The 19,288-nt window shown below is 36.9% G+C and overlaps 1 protein-coding gene across 5 annotated transcripts in view; it reads right to left on the reverse strand.

The window, feature by feature from the left end:
• Positions 1-19,288, reverse strand: part of SYCP2 (synaptonemal complex protein 2) — a 78,683-nt gene that overhangs the window by 42,406 nt on the left and 16,989 nt on the right. For all 5 annotated transcript variants that reach the window (XM_086702617.1, XM_086702618.1, XM_086702615.1 and 2 more), the window contains exons 7-14: positions 15,884-15,969; positions 15,132-15,217; positions 14,828-14,862; positions 13,840-13,982; positions 13,701-13,753; positions 12,041-12,086; positions 11,403-11,498; positions 7,185-7,245 (exon numbers count right to left, since the gene is read on the reverse strand). In XM_086702617.1, coding sequence (XP_086558743.1) covers positions 7,185-7,245; positions 11,403-11,498; positions 12,041-12,086; positions 13,701-13,753; positions 13,840-13,982; positions 14,828-14,862; positions 15,132-15,217; positions 15,884-15,969 — 606 coding nt within the window. The remainder of the gene's footprint in view (positions 1-7,184; positions 7,246-11,402; positions 11,499-12,040; positions 12,087-13,700; positions 13,754-13,839; positions 13,983-14,827; positions 14,863-15,131; positions 15,218-15,883; positions 15,970-19,288) is intronic.

Raw genomic sequence — 19,288 nt, forward strand, 5'->3', positions numbered from 1 at the left:
CTCTAATAACAATGAAATAGTTATCTCTGAAATCCCAAATACATGGACTCTACATAAAAAATTTCTAAATAAAACTATGGGTCAAAAAAGAAATCAAAAGAAAAATCTTAAAGAATCAGATTAATGAAAATGGAAATACAACATATGGTAATTTGCAGGATGCTGCTAGGAAGTACTCGGGAAGAGTTTAAAGCTGTAAATTGTAAATGGCAGGACACCTGGTTGGGTCAGTTAGTCGGTTGGGCGTCTGACTCTTGGTCTTGGCTCAGGTCATCTTCCCAGGGTCATGAGATTGAGCCCTGTGTCTAGCTCCACATTGGGCCCCTGCATCAGGCTCTGCACTGAGCATGGAGCCTGCCTGGGATTCTCTCTCTCTCTTCCTCTGCCCCTCTCCCCTCCTCTCTAAAATAAAACATAAATAAAAATTTGAAAAGCATCTTCATAAAGTACAATACAATAAAGCTGAAATGGCTATACTAGAAGAATAAACAGTCTCAGATCAATGACTTCAGCTTCCACCCTGAGACACCAGAAACAGAAAGGCAAATTAAAACTAAAGTAAGCTGAAAATAAAGAAACAAGAAACATGAGAGCAGAGGTCAGCAAGATTGAAAACAGGAAAACAAAAGAGAAAAATCAATAAAACCAAGGGCTGGTTCTTTGACAATATCAATAAATCGATATTCTCCTTTCATCAGACTGATCAGGAAAAAAAGATACAAGTTATGAACATCAGAAGTGACAGAGAGGCCATCATTGTAGTCTACAGACAGTAAAGACAGGAAGGGGCCACAATAAACCACTTAACACCAATAAATCTGACAATATGGATGAAATGGAGAGATTACGAGACACAAATTATCAGTTTACTCAGGAAGAAATAGGTACCATGAAAAACCCCTTAGTTATTAAATAAACTGAATTTGTGGTTAAGAGCCTTCACAACAAAGAAAGGTGCAAATACTAGCAAGTAGTTAAGAAAGAAACAATACCAATTTTACACACATTCTCGTAGAAAACTGAAAACTACGCAGTGCCTGGGTGGCTCAGTCGGTCAAGTGTCCAGCTCCGGATTTTGGCTCAGGCCATGATCTCGCAGTTCGTGAGCTCAAGCCCCAAACCGGGCAGGCTCTGTGCCAGCAGCATGGAGCCTGCTTGGGATTCTCTCTCTCTCTCTGTCTCTGTCTCTCTCTGCTCCCCTCTGCTTGGGCCCACTCTCAAAATAAATAAACTTAAAAACAAAAAAGAAACCTGAAGACTATGGAAAACTTGCCAATTCATTCCGTGAGGCTAGTGACACTGCCTGCACTCTGCCACAGGAAGACATAGACCTAGCATACAGAACATCAAATTCCTGCCTGACTTCTGGGAATCAGTGCCAATGATACAGAAAAGGAGAATACGTACCGAAACCAAGTGGGGTTTATCCCCAGAATGCAAAGTTAGTCTAACATTGGAAAATCAATGTATTTCTATTAGGAACCTAACAAGAGAAACCATGTATTACATCAACACATGCAGGAAAAGCATTTCCCCAAACCCAACATTCTTTATTATCAAGGAGGGCTCCCAGCAGCTTAGGAATAAAAGAGAATTTCCTCAGTCTGATAGAGGGTACACATGAAAAAGTGTCACCGTAAATAGGCCATAGTGAAAAAAATGCTTTCCCCTTAACATCAGAAGCTAGGTCAAGACATAGGCTCCCATCACTTCTACTCAACATGGTACTGAAGGTTCCCGGCAGCGTAATACGGCAAGGAGGGAAGACTGACCCTACGGAGTGTCGTCAAGGATGTGGACAACTGGAACTCTCACACACTGGTGGTAAAAATGTAAAATGATAAAACTGCTTTGGACAAGTCTAAAAGTTTCTGAAAAAGGTAAACCTATACCTGTGCTTTTGATCACACTCCCTGGTATTTAGCCAGGAGAAATAAAAGCATATATATAATCACACATACGTGAAGATAATTATACATGAATGTTTTCAGTGGCATTTTACAATAGCTGGAAACAGGGAACACTCCAGATAGTCATCAACAGGGGAATGGGCGGAACAAACTGAAGTAAAACCATACACTGGAATACCATTCAGCAATAAAAAGGATTAAACTCTTGATACATGTGATGTGGCTAAATAAAAAAAAATACAAATGTATATACAAAATATGTCCTATATAAATGTATATATTATGTGTAATATGTCATGTAAAATATGTAGAATATATACTTCTACATGTATACTTTGTATATTATATATTACATAGACAGTATACATAAATACATCATATACTGATACAAGTACGTATGTATATACATATGCATTACTAAAAGAAAGTAGCCAGAAAAAATTGCTACATGCTGATAATTCTATTTATAGAGACTGCAGAAAATGTAAACTTATCCAAGGTACAGAAAACATCAGTGATGGGGATAGAGTAGGAGACGGGATGAACAGATCAAAAGGAGCATAGGGGTGCCTGGGTGGCTCAGTGGGTTGAGTGTCTGACTCTTGATTTTGGCTCAGGTCACGATCCCAGGGTCACGGGATCAAGCCCTGTTTTGGGCTCCACACTGTGTGTAGAGCCTGCTTGAGATTCTCTCTCTCCCTCTGCCCTTCTCCCGTGCTCATGCTTTCTCTCTCTAAAAATTAAAAATTAATAAATCTTTTTTTTTTTAATGTTTATTTATTTTTGAGGCAGAGAGAGACAGAGCATGAACGGGGGAGGGGCAGAGAGAGAGGGAGACACAGAATCGGAAGCAGGCTCCAGGCTCCGAGCCATCAGCCCAGAGCCCGATGCGGGGCTCGAACTCACGGACCACGAGATCGTGACCTGGCTGAAGTCGGACGCTTAACCGACTGCGCCACCCAGGTGCCCCTAAAAATTAAAAATTAAAAAAAAAAAGGAGCATAAAGAACATTTAGGGAGACTGGATATATTTACTAACTTGAATACCCTAATGGTTTCAACGTATGTTTATACATGTGAAGACTCACCAGCTTCCTCAACCCGATGGAAGTTTATCTACAAAAACCTTCAGCTAACGTCATGCTTAATGGTCAAATACTCAACATTCCTCCTTAAGCAAAGATGATGAAGAAAGCAAAGATGACCACTTTTACCACTTGTATTCAATATTGTACTAGAAGTTCTAGCCATTGCAATAATGCAAAGGGAGGAATAAAGGAAGGGAGGGAGGGGAGAATAAAAGAAGGATAAAGAAAGAAAGGGAGGGAAGAATGGAGAAGAATAAAGGAAGTAAGTTAGTTAAGGAAGGGCCTTAGAATCAGTAAGAAGTAAAACCCTATCTCTATCTGCAGATACCATGACCGACTACCTAGAATAACCTCAGGAATCCACATTACAACCACTGGAACTAAATAGTGACTTTGGCAAGGCTGTAGGATACGAGGCAAGTATTGCAAAATCAGTTATATTTTTATATACTAATAGAAAATATTTGGAAAATGAAATTCAAGATTCACTCCATTTACAATCATATAAGGTAAGATTGAAGACTCAGGAATAAGTTCATCAAGGGGTGTGTAAGATTTCTACACTGAAAACTACAAAGCGCTGTGGAGCGAAATTAAAGACCTGAATAAATGTAAAGATATACCACGTTTGTGGACTGAAATACGTACTATTGTCACAATGTTGCCTCTCCCCCTCTCAAACTACAATCGCAATCATACATACTGCTACATCCAGCGGGCCTTTTGTAGCAAGTAGTAGGTCAACTCTAAAAGTTATATGGAAATACAAAAGATCTAGAATTTCCTGAAAAAAAAACCCCACGATTTTAGAAGACTTGTACTACCCAATTTCAAAACTAAAAATCTACAGTAATTAAAACAGTGTGGGACTGGCATAGTGAAAGGAAAATAGATCCGTGGGATGGAGTACGGCTTTAAGAAATAAGATGTGAACTTCTATCAGTCATCTGACTTTCAAGAAGGGAATCCATGACATCCAGTGGGGAAAGGAAAGCCTTTTCATCGAACAGTCCTAGAAGTAACTGCATGTCCATTGAAAAATAAAAATGAACCTCAACTCCTGTATCATACCAGAACCAAATATTCATTTGTAATGGATCATAATCCTAAACATAAAAGCTAAAACCACGAAGTTCTGACAGAAAAACAAAAGTTCTTTATGATTTGGTAGTAGGCAAAAGTTACATAAAGCTATAAGCACAAATGAAAAAAGTGATAAAGTGGACTGTAAACGTAAAGACTTCTGCTCATTAAAGACACCATTAACAAACTTAAAAAGCAAGACACAGATGGGGAGAGAATACACATATGTATCTATCAAAGGATCGGTATGCACGATATTTGTAAGAATCCAAAAACTTAATATAAAAAGACAGCCCAGTAAAAAAAGGACAAAATATTTAAACAGATACGTCACAAAGGAATATATATGAATGACAACCAAGCATATGTAAAAGCGCTCGAAGTCCAGAATTGTGATGCCTACAGCTTTGGTTTTCTTTTTCCACATCACTTTGGCTATTCGGGGTCTTTTGCGATTTCATCCAAATTTTAGAATCGTTTGTTGCGGCTCTGTGAAGAATGCTGGTAATATTTTGATAGGGATTTCACTGAATGTGTAGATTGCTTTGGGTAGTACTGACATTTTAACAATAATTGTTCTTCCAATCCATGAGCATGGAATGTTTTTCCATTTCTTTGTGTCTTCTTCAATTTCTTTCACAAGCTTTCTATAGTTTTCAGCATACAGATCTTTTAGCTCTTCAACTAGGTTTACTCCTACGTGTTTTATGCGTTTTGGGGCAACTGTAAATGGGACTGATTCCTTGATTTGTCTTTATGCTGTTTCATAAGTGGTATATAGAAATACAACTGATTTCTTTCTGCACATTGATCTCATATCCTGCTACTCTGCTGAATTCATGTATCAGTATCAGCAGTTTTTTGGTGGAGGCTTTTGGGTTTTCCACATAGAGTATCAGACTTCAAGCTATACTACAAGACTGTAATCAAGATACCATGGTACTGGCACAAAAACAGACACATAGATCAACGGAAGAGAATAGAGAACCCAGAAATGGACCCACCAAGGTACAGCCAACTAATCTTTGACAAATCAGGAAAGAGTATCCAATGGAAAAAGACAGTCTCTTCAGCAAGTGGTACTGGGAAAACTGGACAGCGACATGCAGAAGAACGAACCTGGACCACTTTCTTACACCACACACAAAAATAAACTCAAAATGGATAAAAAACCTAAATGTAAGACAGGAAACCATCAAAATTCTAGAGGAGAAAACAAACAACAAACTCTTTGACCTTAGCTACAGCAACTTCTTACTAGACACGTCTCTGGAGGCAAGGGAAACAAAAGCAAAAACGAACTATTGGGACCTCATCGAGATAAAAAGCTTCTGCACAGTAAAGGAAACAATCAACAAAACTAAAAGGCAACTGACAGAATGGGAAAAGATATTTGCAAATGATGTATCAGACAAAGGCTTAGCATCCAAAATGTATAAAGGACTTCTCAAGCTCAACACCCAAAAAACAAATATTCCAGTGAAGAAATGAGCAAAATACATGAATAGACACTTTTCCAAAGAAGACATACAGATCGCTAACAGACACATGAAAAGAGACTCAACATCACTCATCATCAGGGAAATACAAATCAAAACCACAATGAGATACCACCTCACACCTTTGAGAATGGCTAAAATTAACAACTCAGGCAACAACAGATGTTGGCGAGAGAACACCCCAAAGTGTTCAAAAAGGAAACCCTTTTGCACTGCTGGTGGGAATGCAAACTATTGCAGCCACTCTGGAAAACAGTATGGAGGTTCCTCAAAAAATTGAAAATAGAGCTACCCTACAACCCAGCAGTTGCACTACTAGGTATTTATCCAAAGGATAAAAAAATGCTGATTCAAAGGGGCACATTCACCCCAACATTTACAGCAACACTACTGACAATAGCCAAATTATGGAAAGAGCCTGCATGTCCATCAACTGATTAATGGATAAAGGAAATGTGATGTTTATGTGTGTGTGTGTGTGTTATTATGTTTGTGTATGTATACGTGTGCGCAAACACACACAGTGGAATACGACTCAGAGATCAAAAAGATTGAAATCCTGCCATTTGCAACAACATGGATGGAACTGGAGGGTATTACATTAAGCTAAATAAGTCAAAGAAAGACAAATATCATATGATTTCACACATGTGGAATTTAAGAAACACAACAGATGAACACACGGGAAGGGAAGAAAAAATAAAATAAAAACAGGGAGGCAAACCATAAGAGACTCCTAAATACCAAGAACAAACTGAGTGTTGCTGGAGAGGTATTGGACTAAATGGGTGATGGTCATTAAAGATGAGCACTGGGTGTTATACTTAAGTGATGAATCACTAATTTCCACTCCTGAAACCATTATTACACTATAGGTTTACTAACTTGGATTTGAATTAAAAAAAAATAATAAAAGTGCTTAGCATTTCTGGTCACCAGTTATTTGCAATTAATGACAATCATGACTGGGGTGCCTAGGTGGCTCAGTCGGTTGAGCGTCCAACTCGGCTTATGGTTCATGAGTTTGAGCCCCGCGTTGGGCTCTGTGCTGACAGCTCAGAGCTCGGAGCCTGCTTTGGATTTTGTGTCTCCCTCTCTCTGTGCCCCTCCCAGCTCATGTTCTGTCTCTCTCTCTCTGTCTCAAAAATAAACAATCATTAAAAAAGTTTTTTTAATTAAAAACAAAAGACTATCATGACATACCACTACATCCCCACTGAAATGACTAAAATATATCTTGATATGTGAATCTGTAGTGGGGCCAGTCTTACAAGTTGTAGGACTTTGTCCAGCAATGTTATACAATGCCAGTCATAAAAGTGCAGGAACTAGATGTCTGGATCTAATCATACTAACAGAATAAAAAGGCAAGAGCCTTGAATATATTGACAATAAAGTGAGTGATCATGGGTTTTAGACTAGATAACAAAAATAAGTTCCAAAAGGAGTTAGGAAATTGGGGGTGAGGGAAATGTGGGTTCAGGGAATTCTGTTATTAATGTGAATACAAGAAACTGTTGACTTTGTTTTCATGAGTATTTTTTTGCCCCAGAGAGCATATAACTGCCATGTGATAAGAATCAAGTAGAAAATAAGCTTAATACCTTCAATGCTGTATATTTGTACTCTTTCCTCAGGCACAGTCACTGCTTCCCATTGATGATCCTTAAATTTAAAAACAGGTTTGACCATAAATAAATAATATACCCCTGCTTTACACCCTCTTTAAACACCAGTTTTTAAGTTATACAATCAAGTTTATTTTTTATTAAGTACCACTAAGTAACCAGTTGATACAACCTATTTCTTGCTCCATCAATTGATTGTGTAATAAATACATTACAGGCCACATTTAATCTGCTTGTTCACTTTTAAAACAAAATTTGATGGTATAATTTCCTGGTTTTCTATTCTTGACCACAAAAAAAAAAAAAAAAAAAAAGAGTAACTACCATTAATATATATTGGAGAATATCCTTTTTAAGAATGTTACCAAATCCTGTTATTTTGCCTTTGAAATACTGTGCGAAATCATGCACATTCATCAATTCCCACTCATTGCCTGTCCTTAGATTCGAACACGGAATGCATATGAATAATAGCTGAAATATTTCCCCCTTCTCCCTTCCCAGTGCTTTTGCTGAAAATTTGTATAACGGGGTAACACTGATTTCACACATGCACAAAAGCTACAGGAAAAATTAGATTCCACTGCTAAGAGATGGGATCCGAAAACCTCCCACTAATCTGGTGAGGAAAACAGACCCAGTCCTTTTGCGGTTCGGGACAATTCATTCTAGGGAATTCACCTGAACCCTCCATCTGTTTGCTAACTGCCTCCACTTCTCGGCCTGGATTGAAACCGGTGCACAGGCTGAGGGCCCCACCGCTGCTACCGCTACTGCAACCACATCTCGGGCTACGGTGCTGGCTGCCCCATATACCGCAAAACCTCAGGGCCGGGAGGAAAGGGTCGGTCTTGTCTTTTCTGCCCGACACTCTGAGCAGTTTCAGGTCTCTCTGGGTATAAAAAAACTTGCTCCCGTGAGGCATATGCAGCTGGCCATTTTCAGGATCTAACTGCAAAGTGATGCTTCCTGCTTTACTGCCTTCCTTTTTAAGAAATTTTTATCTTAGGGACATTTTCATATGGGTTAAAAGTACAAGTCCTCGTATAACAAAACCAACTGTGCCCTTGCCGAGCCTCCACAGGCCCCGGTACGTTACGCACATCTTGCTTCACCTTCACTGCCTACCCTCCTTCTATTGTATGCTCTTCCTCTTGACCTTGGTTTTTATTTGTGGGTTTTTTTTTTTTTTTTAACGTTTATTTATTATTGAGAGACAGAGAGACACAGAGCATGAGCAGGAGAGGAGCCGAGAGGTGGAGAGACACAGAACCCGAAGCAGGCTCCAGGCTCTGCGCTGTCAGCACAGAGCCTGACGCGGGGCTCAAACCCACGAACTGCGAGACCATGACCTGAGCCGAAGTCGGACGCTCAACAGACTGAGCCACCCAGGCACCACGACCTTGGTTTTTATTTAATCTATCATCCTGGCCATCGGTTTGGAAAAGCTCTTATTCTTAAAGTAAAACAGAGTACCTCACAAAAACCCTCCTTTGAATCCAATCTCACTTTAGCGACTACTGTGCCTTCCCCTGACTTGGCATCCTGACTTCTTGCACAGACATGCAAACATTCCAGGAATGCGCAAACCGCATGGCTTCCATAGAACTGCTGTCTCACGGATCACCAGTTCTGATGTCAGTTAACACTTGATTTGACACTGTTCACCATTTCCACCCTCATAAAAAACACCCTTCTCTTCACTTTCATAACATGACACCCTTCCAGTTTGTTCTCTTTTGGCTGATTCTGTAAGTGTCCTTCGGGCTAGCATTCCTTCTACCTATGCTGCGTATATCTGTGGTTCCCAGTTCTGTCATTACATCCCATGATCGTGTTTATCATCTATACATAGATGGCTTCTAAATCTCCACTGTGCACACTTCCCTCACTTGAACTTCAGATCAGTATATCCAACTGCCTAGCAGACATCTTTGCTGAATGTCCCACAAAGATCTCCACGTCAAACATGCAAAACTGAACTCCCCCTATTTCTGCTACAGAACGCATCCTCCTGTGACACAGCTCTATCCACCCACTCAAGCTTTATTAATCCTTCTTTCTCTTTTTGCCAGAGAAAAATCAGGTCTGCTCAATTCTCTTTTCAAGTCTTCCTGGAATCCCTTCATTTCCATCCATCTCTACTGTCACTTTCCAAGATCACACCAGCATGACTTCTCACCAGCATTACCACAGGTCTCCTGCCACTGGTCTTGTCCCTTTTTAATCTGTTCTCCACCACCCCCCCCCCCCCCGAAGAATCTTTAACAAGAAGGTGAGCCTCAGTGCCTAGCATAAATCTTGCACATAGTAATTTCTTACTTAATGTTCCTTGAATTGATGTTACTTCCTACTTGTAACCCTTCTTTGGCTCCACACTGCTTTATTTCTTTCCAATCTCCTTTCCACTCTATGTACTAACCATACCATAAATCTTTCAGTTCTGTGAGTTTTCTATTCACTCATTCTTGCAATAAATTTGAGTCCTTGATTAGCTATAAATAAGAAGACACAAGTCCTTGATTTCATAAATCTTATACTCTGTTGGGGGAAAACAAACAACAAACAAAATGATTTTAAGCAACAATTACTACTGTAAGGGAAATAAAACAAGACAATGTGATATAATGGGGTTGGGAGGCAACTTTAGACATTAGATGGAGTTACCAGAGAATATCTCCATAAAGAAGCAATATTTGTACTGAAACCGAAATGGGAAGAAACTAAGATGCAAAGATCTGGCACCTTCTAGGCAGAAGAACCAGCAAGTAGAGAGATCCGAAATGGGCATGATCTTTGTTAAAGACATACAAAAAAAAAAAAAAAAAATGAATGTGGCTGGAACATAGTAAGCATAGAGAATGGTCCTGAGATATCAGAGAAACAGCCAGGGGCCAGATCATAAAGACCCTCATATACAATGTTAAAGAGACAAAAGATGGGTTTTAAGCAGCCACTCTAGAGAGTATGGATTCTAAGAAAGTCAGAGAGAATACAGGGAGAATGTACTATTGCTACAGAAAATCCAGAAAGGAGGGGATTCTGAATACGTGTTTTGGAAGAAGAATCTCCCTACATTTCTAGATCAGTATCTGGAACACAGCAGGATTTAACACTTATAAATGCATTTTATACTATCCCTACCATGTATCATACTATAATTGCTTATTTTCTTGTTGGAATCATCCATAACATCAAACTGAGTAAAGGTAGGGACTATATCAATCCTATTCTATCTTCTTCCAAAATGAAATCCCATTCCTAAAAATCCAGTTAAAAATATTCCTACAAACCGTAAAAGAATAATTACACTAATGAAAACTGTCAGTGACCCTGAGAAGCAGTGCTAGTATCTGGAACTCAATTTTAATTAAGTATTCTATGAAGATACTCTAACATAAAAAGAAATAATGTGGAAATCTTCAGGAGCATTTTGTTAAGGTCTATCCATAGTTTACCTGGAACAAAAAGCAGTATTTTACAAGAGCAGACTAAAATGACTAAATCCTCATTAAAGTATCCGCAACCACATCTGATTAGTAAATGCGGATCAACTCTTAGTTGGATGTTTACGAAGTGACTATATGGTTAGGACTAGAAGCTTGCCTATGGACCAAATATTAAGGATAGCTATTTGGAAACAATGACTCAAGAATTCTGCTCAGGTTAAAAAGAAGTCAGTAGAAAATATACCATCTGGCTGGAAAGTTTAAACATAGCTATTAATATAGCACATAAAGAAGCAAATCTCTTCCAAATACCACCATAAGAATCAATCCCTCTCTATTTTCAAACAGAAGATTTTAGAAGGTATAAGACCACTCGTCATTACCTGTTAATATTTTTAAGTGAGTGCCTCTGTATTTGAGTAACTGGTGGCTTTTCTAAATTTCACTCTTGTTCATATGAATGTTACATGTTATATCATTAACATGTAATTTATTTCTGAAAAGCTCAGATTGAAAAACTAGTATTAAAATTTAGCATTTTCTGTTGCAATAAAACATCAGAAATAATTTTCATTTCTAATTAACTGCTAAAGGGTTACCATGCTCATCAAAACTATGGGGCTAATACTAAAATCTATTAAAATAGCTAGAAAAATAAACATACAAAAAAATCCACATTCTTAAATTAAGACATTGTAGACGTACATAAACAAACATACAAAATGGTAGATGGAATAAAGCTTACGTCATTATCTCCAGCAACGTAGAATGATACAGCCTGGCTCCCAAGATTAAAATCTATCCAAAATTCCTCAAGTTTTTCATCTGAAGGTATTTTCAACTAATAAAACAAATATATAAAACTGTTATAGACTATGATTTTAAAAACAACAACAGAAAATGAGGCCTATGTTATGTTCATGGTTCAGTTTTGTTTGTGTGTTTGTTTTTAAGAAAAGAGAAAGGTGACGAAGATAAAGGGCAGACAAGTAGAGCATTTAAACCAATTTAGAAACAATCAAAAGAAATGCTTCTTTAATATTTTACACAGAAATGAGCTCCAAGAAATCACAAACATTCCAAGTGTAAATAAAGGTTAACAATATCAGTCTGAATATATTAATGAATGATAAATCAATTAGTGGGCTTGATTAAGGGAAAGAAAGAAAATCTGAAGCACAGACTTTTATTTAAGTTATCCTTGGCTATAAATATATCACTTCAGAAAACACACACACACACAGAATACTAGACTAGACTAGCTGTATCTGTGATCAAATTATGACTATTTTTAATGTTCTTGTCAATTTATAAGCTATAATTGACTTGACCCTGGTATCAAAATTCATCCAATAACTAAAACATGTTAAATTCAAAACTCACCTCATGTTTATCAAGAAATGCTGATAAACAAGGAAATGTAAAGACCCTGAAATAAAAAAGTAGTTTGCACTAAAGATTAATAGGCCTTCACAGTGTAATCTTGACCAGCCATAGAGAGCATATCTAGGATCAGAAGGAAATCAGGAAGTAGGCATAACGATGGAAATCAAATCATCTTTTCTTTCTTATTACTTTTTTTTAATGTTTACTTATTTTTGAGAGAGACAAATAGAACATGAGTGGCAGAGGGGCAGAGAGAGGGAGACACAGAATCCAAGGCAGGCTCCAGGCTCTGAGCTGTCAGCACAGAGCACAACGCAAGGCTTGAACCCACAAGAGGCAAGACCATGACCCTGAGCAGAAGGCAGACGCCCAACCCTTATCCTTCTTCACTACATTTTAAAATAAGAGTTTAATGGAAATTTGTTTCTGTGTATTATTTTGAGGATACTACTCAACCTTCCATTCTGACTCGAGTGAGTGTACCAATTTACTTTTCATGCCATCGACTCAGAGTAGAAATTCCTAATTTAGCAGATACTTTCAGTACAGTGGAAGCTCCCATAGGATTTACGTGGGAAAAGAAGAGTAGAAATAAATAATACTGCTGATAAAAATGACCTAGGGGGCGCCTTAGTCTGTTTAAGTGTCCAACTCTTGATTTCAGCTCAGGTCATGATCTCACAGTTAGTGGGTCCAAGCCCCACATCGGGCTCCACACTGACAACATGGAGCCTGCTTGGGATTCTTTCTCTCCCCCTTTCTCCACCCCTCCCCCACAAAAGCTCACATGGTGGCTCCCCAAAAAAAAAATAAATAAATAAACTTAAAAAAAAAAAGACTGAATTCACAGAACGCTTTCTTGGGCAGATAATATTATGAGCACTTAGCATATGATCATCTAACTTAATTGTCACAACAAACGTACGAGGTAGGTGTTAGTATAATTTTACAGCTAAGGAACTGAGACAAGTAAGTTTAGTACTTTGCCCAACATTAGAATAGGAAGAGGAGAACTATAATTCAAATCCAAATAGCATGAGTCCCTGCACTTAACCCTCAGCCTGTCTTTTGTTTCCTAAAGTAAATGTGAACTCACACATCCAATAAATGTACCCTGAGCATCTAAAATACAGTGCAAGACACTGAACTCCAAATACTATTCTTTTGTTACTAACAAAAGTGATAATTATGATAATTACCTTTCATTCATGCCCATTCCCGAGATTAGATAACCTCAGAAAGGTTAGCCTTAGTGTATGTTAATTATAAAAAAATGTATTTGTTTGTCGTATATTTTTATTACAGTACGTGGAGAAAGGAGGTAGCTCAAGTAATATTTATGCCTAGATTTTTATAATAATGCAAATGGAATTCTAAATTATAGTAAATCAATTTCAAACACTCAAAGTTATTAATATTAACTAAAAATGCATGTTTCCTCTAAAAAGTACGAAGTAAAATAAGACCAGTGGAAGATTATTTCAGCCTACCAATGTAGTACCTTATTACACAGTGTTACAATAGGATATCGTTTTAAGTATCTCTGTGCATTTTCCATTCCAACACAACAAATAAATTTTAAAGGTTCAACACTGTGTACTCCCTCTTGAGCTCTAGTTCTTTGTCAGTAAATGGTTGAATACTGTATTATGCTTACCTTCTCTTGTCTCCAAGCATGCCATTTACAAGGTTGAGAAATACTCTGCAATCCTAATTTTAAAAAAAAGAGAGACTTTTAAAAAGCAGAGTGATTTTTAAAAACTGTTGTTAATTTGGTATTTTTTTATACTACTCACTGTTTCAAATTCAGAGTCTTTAATTCCTTTAAATGCATTAGCAATAAAATCCATTGAAAACCACTGACATGAAAGTTCCTGTCTTTGTTTTTCTGAAGTCATTCTACACAGTGCTTCTACGATACCTACTTGTAAATCATAATCTTGAAAAAAATCGTTAATATGTTATTTGAAATTGTGAAAAAGAAGCTCACACGTCATCATTTATAAGGTATTAGAACAAGCAGGAGAAAGAAAGAAAACGTTAGTGTAATTCACTCTTTTTTTTGCCATTTTCTTTAGAAGAATTAGATCTATCCCATCATCGCAAAAATGAACACAGTCCAAATAATAAGTTTACCAGCAGAAAAAAGGAGTAAAACTTTTCCCCAAAACAGGATATTTAAAAGAAACTCCTAAATATTCAAAGGCTCTGCCATTCCATTATTAGAGTTGTGAATTGCAAAATAACTCATACAATAATCTATAAATCACAGAATCTTTTACTTTTGTACTATGTTTATAGTTATTCCAAAGTACTTTAACCAGTGGTCTGTTCTATATGTAAATCACTACACATCAAAATGTTCTCATATGAAACTGACAAAAGAAAATTTGAGTTCTTCTAATAAACACATTGTTTAAAAACAAACTTATTAGTCCCCAAAATATTAAAACTCCCAATTCCAAATATAAAACTATTTGAGGAATTTCTTAGGAAAAGTAATTCAAATCTATTAGAAAATTAAATTATTATTCATAAATCTACAACAGGCATAAATTATATTTAACAACTCCTATTATCATGCTTAATTATTATTTTAGCCCCATAGATACAGATCATTTCTTATTAGTAATTAAAAATTGCTCAATTGTACAGAGTTTATAATTTCCTCACATAATCTCACTACATTAAAATGTTAATGTTACTTTGACTAAGAAGATATTATATTCTATTAATAAATCTTGAATAATTTCAAATATGAACATTTGAAAAAAACATACTTACCTCCAGCATCTAAAATCCTTTCTCCCATACTACTCCTGTAAACCAAAATAACAGATCATATACTAAACTAGTATCAATTAAATAGAAAACCCATGTATTTGGGGGGGAAATTTTCACTAAAATTTACAATTGGCTAGTATCACAGATCTCTGCAGGACATATAGCCATAAATTATATTACAAATCTAAAACAGCTTATCAGTTTTAATTATTAATGCAACTCATGGTTGCCTATAGCCTTGTAAAATATCCTTTAAATTATTGACTTGAACCACTAATGAGAGCAATATAATACAAATTATTACATGAGAATAAACATTTCTTGGTCAGAGAGTATTGTTCTGGCGTCTTGAGGCATTCTGTCAAGCATAACATTCATTTTTTTTAGAGCCTAGAAAAGAAAAAAAGATAATCCATTAACTTTATATATTCAGTTATATAAATATATACATGTGTATATTTAAGTATTTAAAGAAATATTCTAGGTATACAAACTTAGGAACCTATTTAGCACAGCATTTTATGCAGGGAATAGAGAAGGGTGGAGGGAAGAATATAAACTAAAACAGTGAATACAAAAACACATGACAAGGATATCAAAAATAAAATATACCATGATACCTACACTTATCAAAAACAGAATATACCATGAGTCCAGTTCTACTCTTTGCAATAAGACATAGGTTTTCTATCACTCTATTTTAAGAACTAAAGCAAAATTATGATTTGTTCTTACGGTTACCTATACGTACACACATATATATAATAATACAGGTTATTTTTAGGATTTAAATACTGAGAACTCCTAATATCTGGATGGTTGAACTTATTTTCATCTGAGCTATGTGTACATAAACCCAGATGGCTATGACTATTCAATAAATATTTAGGTAACATTTATTCATCATTTCAGGCAATAAATTAAGACAGCAGAAATACAATACATAATTAATTGAATACCAAGATAAAATGATTATTCAATTTGATGAATTGCTACTATATTTTCTTCACTTTCTCATTTTTAGGTTTTAAAAGAAAATCTAACAAATGACTTTACCTCTTGCTGAATACAAATATTCACTCTTGAGTCAATAACCAGGACACAGATTTGAGGTATAAAATTTTCCGCTACTTGCCTTTTACCTGAAAGTGTTAAATCATTAATAAATGTATATTTTAAACCATTTTAAATGACAGTCTTTTCTTATTTGAGTTAATGAAAGAATGCACTAGTTCAGACATGGCCCACTGTCTAGATGGGCATCAGAAAACATGAAATCCAATCCTACCTCTTCTATGAACTAGCTATGTGGCTCCGAAGAAACACCATTCAACACAATGACTCATCTTAATGGCAAAGGAAAAACCCCAGATTCAGCTTCTCCTTTTGAGCACCTAAGGCAGTACTGACTTCTAGTTCAAGAGTTGAAATTTCTATAGTGAAGTTCTTATGAAAACAGGCCTCATTAATTTAGTCATACAGTAAAACCTTGGATTAAAAGTAACTTGTTCTGCGAGTATTCCACAAGACAAGCAAACATCTCTAGTAAATTTTAACTTGATAAATGAGCAAGGTCATGCAATACGAGTCGTACGTGATGCCGAATGTCACCTGATCACAACCAGCCAATGGGTCTTCTCTCTCTTTCTCTCTCTGAAGGATCATGGGTGACCATCTCCCATGCTCACGTGCTCAGTTTCAGGACGTGGTATTTGGCAGAAATCAGTGATTATTCAGGACATTGGAAGGTGCCCACAATTGGTGCTAGTGTATTTTTTGTCATTTTGAAGCACCTATGGACAGTCCTTTGCTTTTCCAGGCAAGAGTGAGCTTAGGAACGCTTTGCTTCATTCTAGGTCAGGCTGCCTACAGATATAGATCCTTTCCTCTGCTGCCATATTGCCAGTGACATTATACAGTATATGGCAAGAGTTTATTAATACTGTAGTCAACATCGGGCGAGCGTATACAATGGCTCCCAGCAGAAAAAGGCTGAAAAGAAAGGTGGTTACAAGAAGAGAGGATTACGGTGGAAGTTAAGAAGGAAACCATCGAGAAGTACGAATGAGGTATGCAATGGCCAAAACTGCAAGATTTTGTAAGAAGTCTACGTCTGCATCTCGTCTGTAGAGGAGGAGGAGAAGAGGAAGAGGAGAAAAGGCGGAGGAATCCCTCACCTCAAATGAAATTAGGGAGATGTGTAAAATGTGGGAAAAAGTACAAGATTTTGTAGAACATCACCACCCGAATAAGGCTGTAGCAGTGCAAGCGATGAATCTGTTTAACGACAACGCAATGTCACACTTCTGCAAAATCCTCTAAAGAAGGCAAAAGTAAGTGTCATTGGATAAGTTCCTTGATTAAGTTGCACAAAAAGAAAAAGATTCCATAGATAGCAGTGATTCAGTCAGTGATAGAGAAAGCTGTCCTACACAATTACCTTCCTCTCTCTTGTCTCCTTCATCACGCCACGAAAGTTTTCAAAGGTAAATGCAGCTTCATTTGTGTATTTTTCTTTATATTTTGTATTTTATAATTTTGTACTATATTACAATATCATAATCATTTTTATACGAATATTTTTGGGTTGTGGAACAAATCATCTGAGTTTCCATTTCTAACGGGGAAATTCACTTCGATATACAAGTGCTTTGAATTACAAGCATGTTTTCGGACTGAGTTATTCTCATAAACCAAGGTTTTACTGTATACTGTAAATTCCATAATGGCCATAAACTCTTGTCGATATAAAGATCTAAATATTTGAGCTTTTTCTAAAAGTTAACCCTATTCTCAAAAGAGCAGGCTTTATCAATACTAAATATATTCAGAGGAATTTGCCACATGCTATTTTATAATGCAAAGATAAAAAATAATTTTAAATAATGGCAATACTGCAACAGAAAATATACAAATTTCCAAAGTGACTACATTGAAGGAAAAAAAAAATCATTCAATGAGATAAAAAGATATAATGATTGGGGCGCCTGAGTGGCTCAGTCGGTTAAGCGGCCGACTTCGGCTCAGGTCATGATCTCACGGTCCATGGGTTCGAGCCCCGCGTCGGGCTCTGTGCTGACAGCTCAGAGCCTAGAGCCTGGAGCCTGTTTCGGATTCTGTGTCTCCCTCTCTCTGACCCTCCCCCGTTCATGCTCTGTCTCTCTCTGTCTCAAAAATAAATAAATGTTAAAAAAAAAATTAAAAAAAAAAAGATATAATGATTTACTTAAAATTTTTTTTGATTACTTCATACTCACTGGTGCCTCAGGATGGTTTTCTTCCCTAAAAACTTAAGAATTTAGACTAGACTGTTAAATCAACTGCAAAGCAATCAATGAAAAGGTAGCATCAACTACCATTGAAATAAATAGCAATTGAGCTTTTCTAAGGTTTTGGTTTTGAAGGCAAATTGTTCCTTTATTTACAAACAATTCACCAGCCTCAATGACTAATCCTAGGTAATTCTTCCTCAACCAACAGAGATAAAATAATTTGGACTGATTGCTTGGCACAAAAAAAGGGCTACTCACAAGTGAGGATGAGTTGTAATGTGTTCTCTATTTTGAAAATTTTGTCCCATTAGATCAAGCGTTGGCAAATTATGGCCCACAAACCAAATCCACCCCACTGCCCATTTGTTTTTTTTTTTGTTTTTTTTTGTTTTTGTTTTTGTTTTTTTTTGTTTTTTTTTTTCAACGTTTATTTATTTTTGGGACAGAGAGAGAGCATGAACGGGCGAGGGGCAGAGAGAGAGGGAGACACAGAATCGGAAACAGGCTCCAGGCTCTGAGCCATCAGCCCAGAGCCCGATGCGGGGCTCAAACTCACAGACCGCGAGATCGTGACCTGGCTGAAGTCGGACGCTTAACCAACTGCGCCACCCAGGCGCCCCCCCACTGCCCATTTGTATGGCTGTATTACTCATCAGCAGGTGACTCTGTGGAAATATTTGATTCAATCATGTTTCACTGAACCAGCAGTAGCAAAGCGAATTTCATTCTACTCTCATGAACTTAGCCAACATCAGTTACCACTGAATGGTTTCTGTAATTAATTAGCATGGGCTGCAGAGTTGATGTTTCTTAATGAATCTGACACAAAATTACAAGGCAAAATCATGCTGATATGACAAACTTATACTTCACTGAAGTCATTTCAATGAAACTAAGGTTATCTGAATCACAAGTTATGCTAAACTGTTTTATACATTTCCCAGGCTGTCAAAAATTAAAACAAGGAGTGACATCTCCATTCTCACACAAATTTACAGGAGTACATTTTTTCCAAACTCCAGCTACAGGTTGAGCAGCATTTTTGGACACTGACAAAGTGCAAAGGACATTCCCATATTTCAAAACCCATTTAAATGTGCAATTGAGGGGGGTCTACCTAACCTTCAGTTGACAGTCATTCATCTGCATGCAATGACATTCTAAAAAGCAAATATTAAGAAAGGAATCT

This window comes from Puma concolor, chromosome A3, assembly GCF_028749965.1.
Source record: "Puma concolor isolate L17-30 chromosome A3, mPumCon1.1.hap2, whole genome shotgun sequence".
Lineage (NCBI taxonomy): Eukaryota > Metazoa > Chordata > Mammalia > Carnivora > Felidae > Puma > Puma concolor.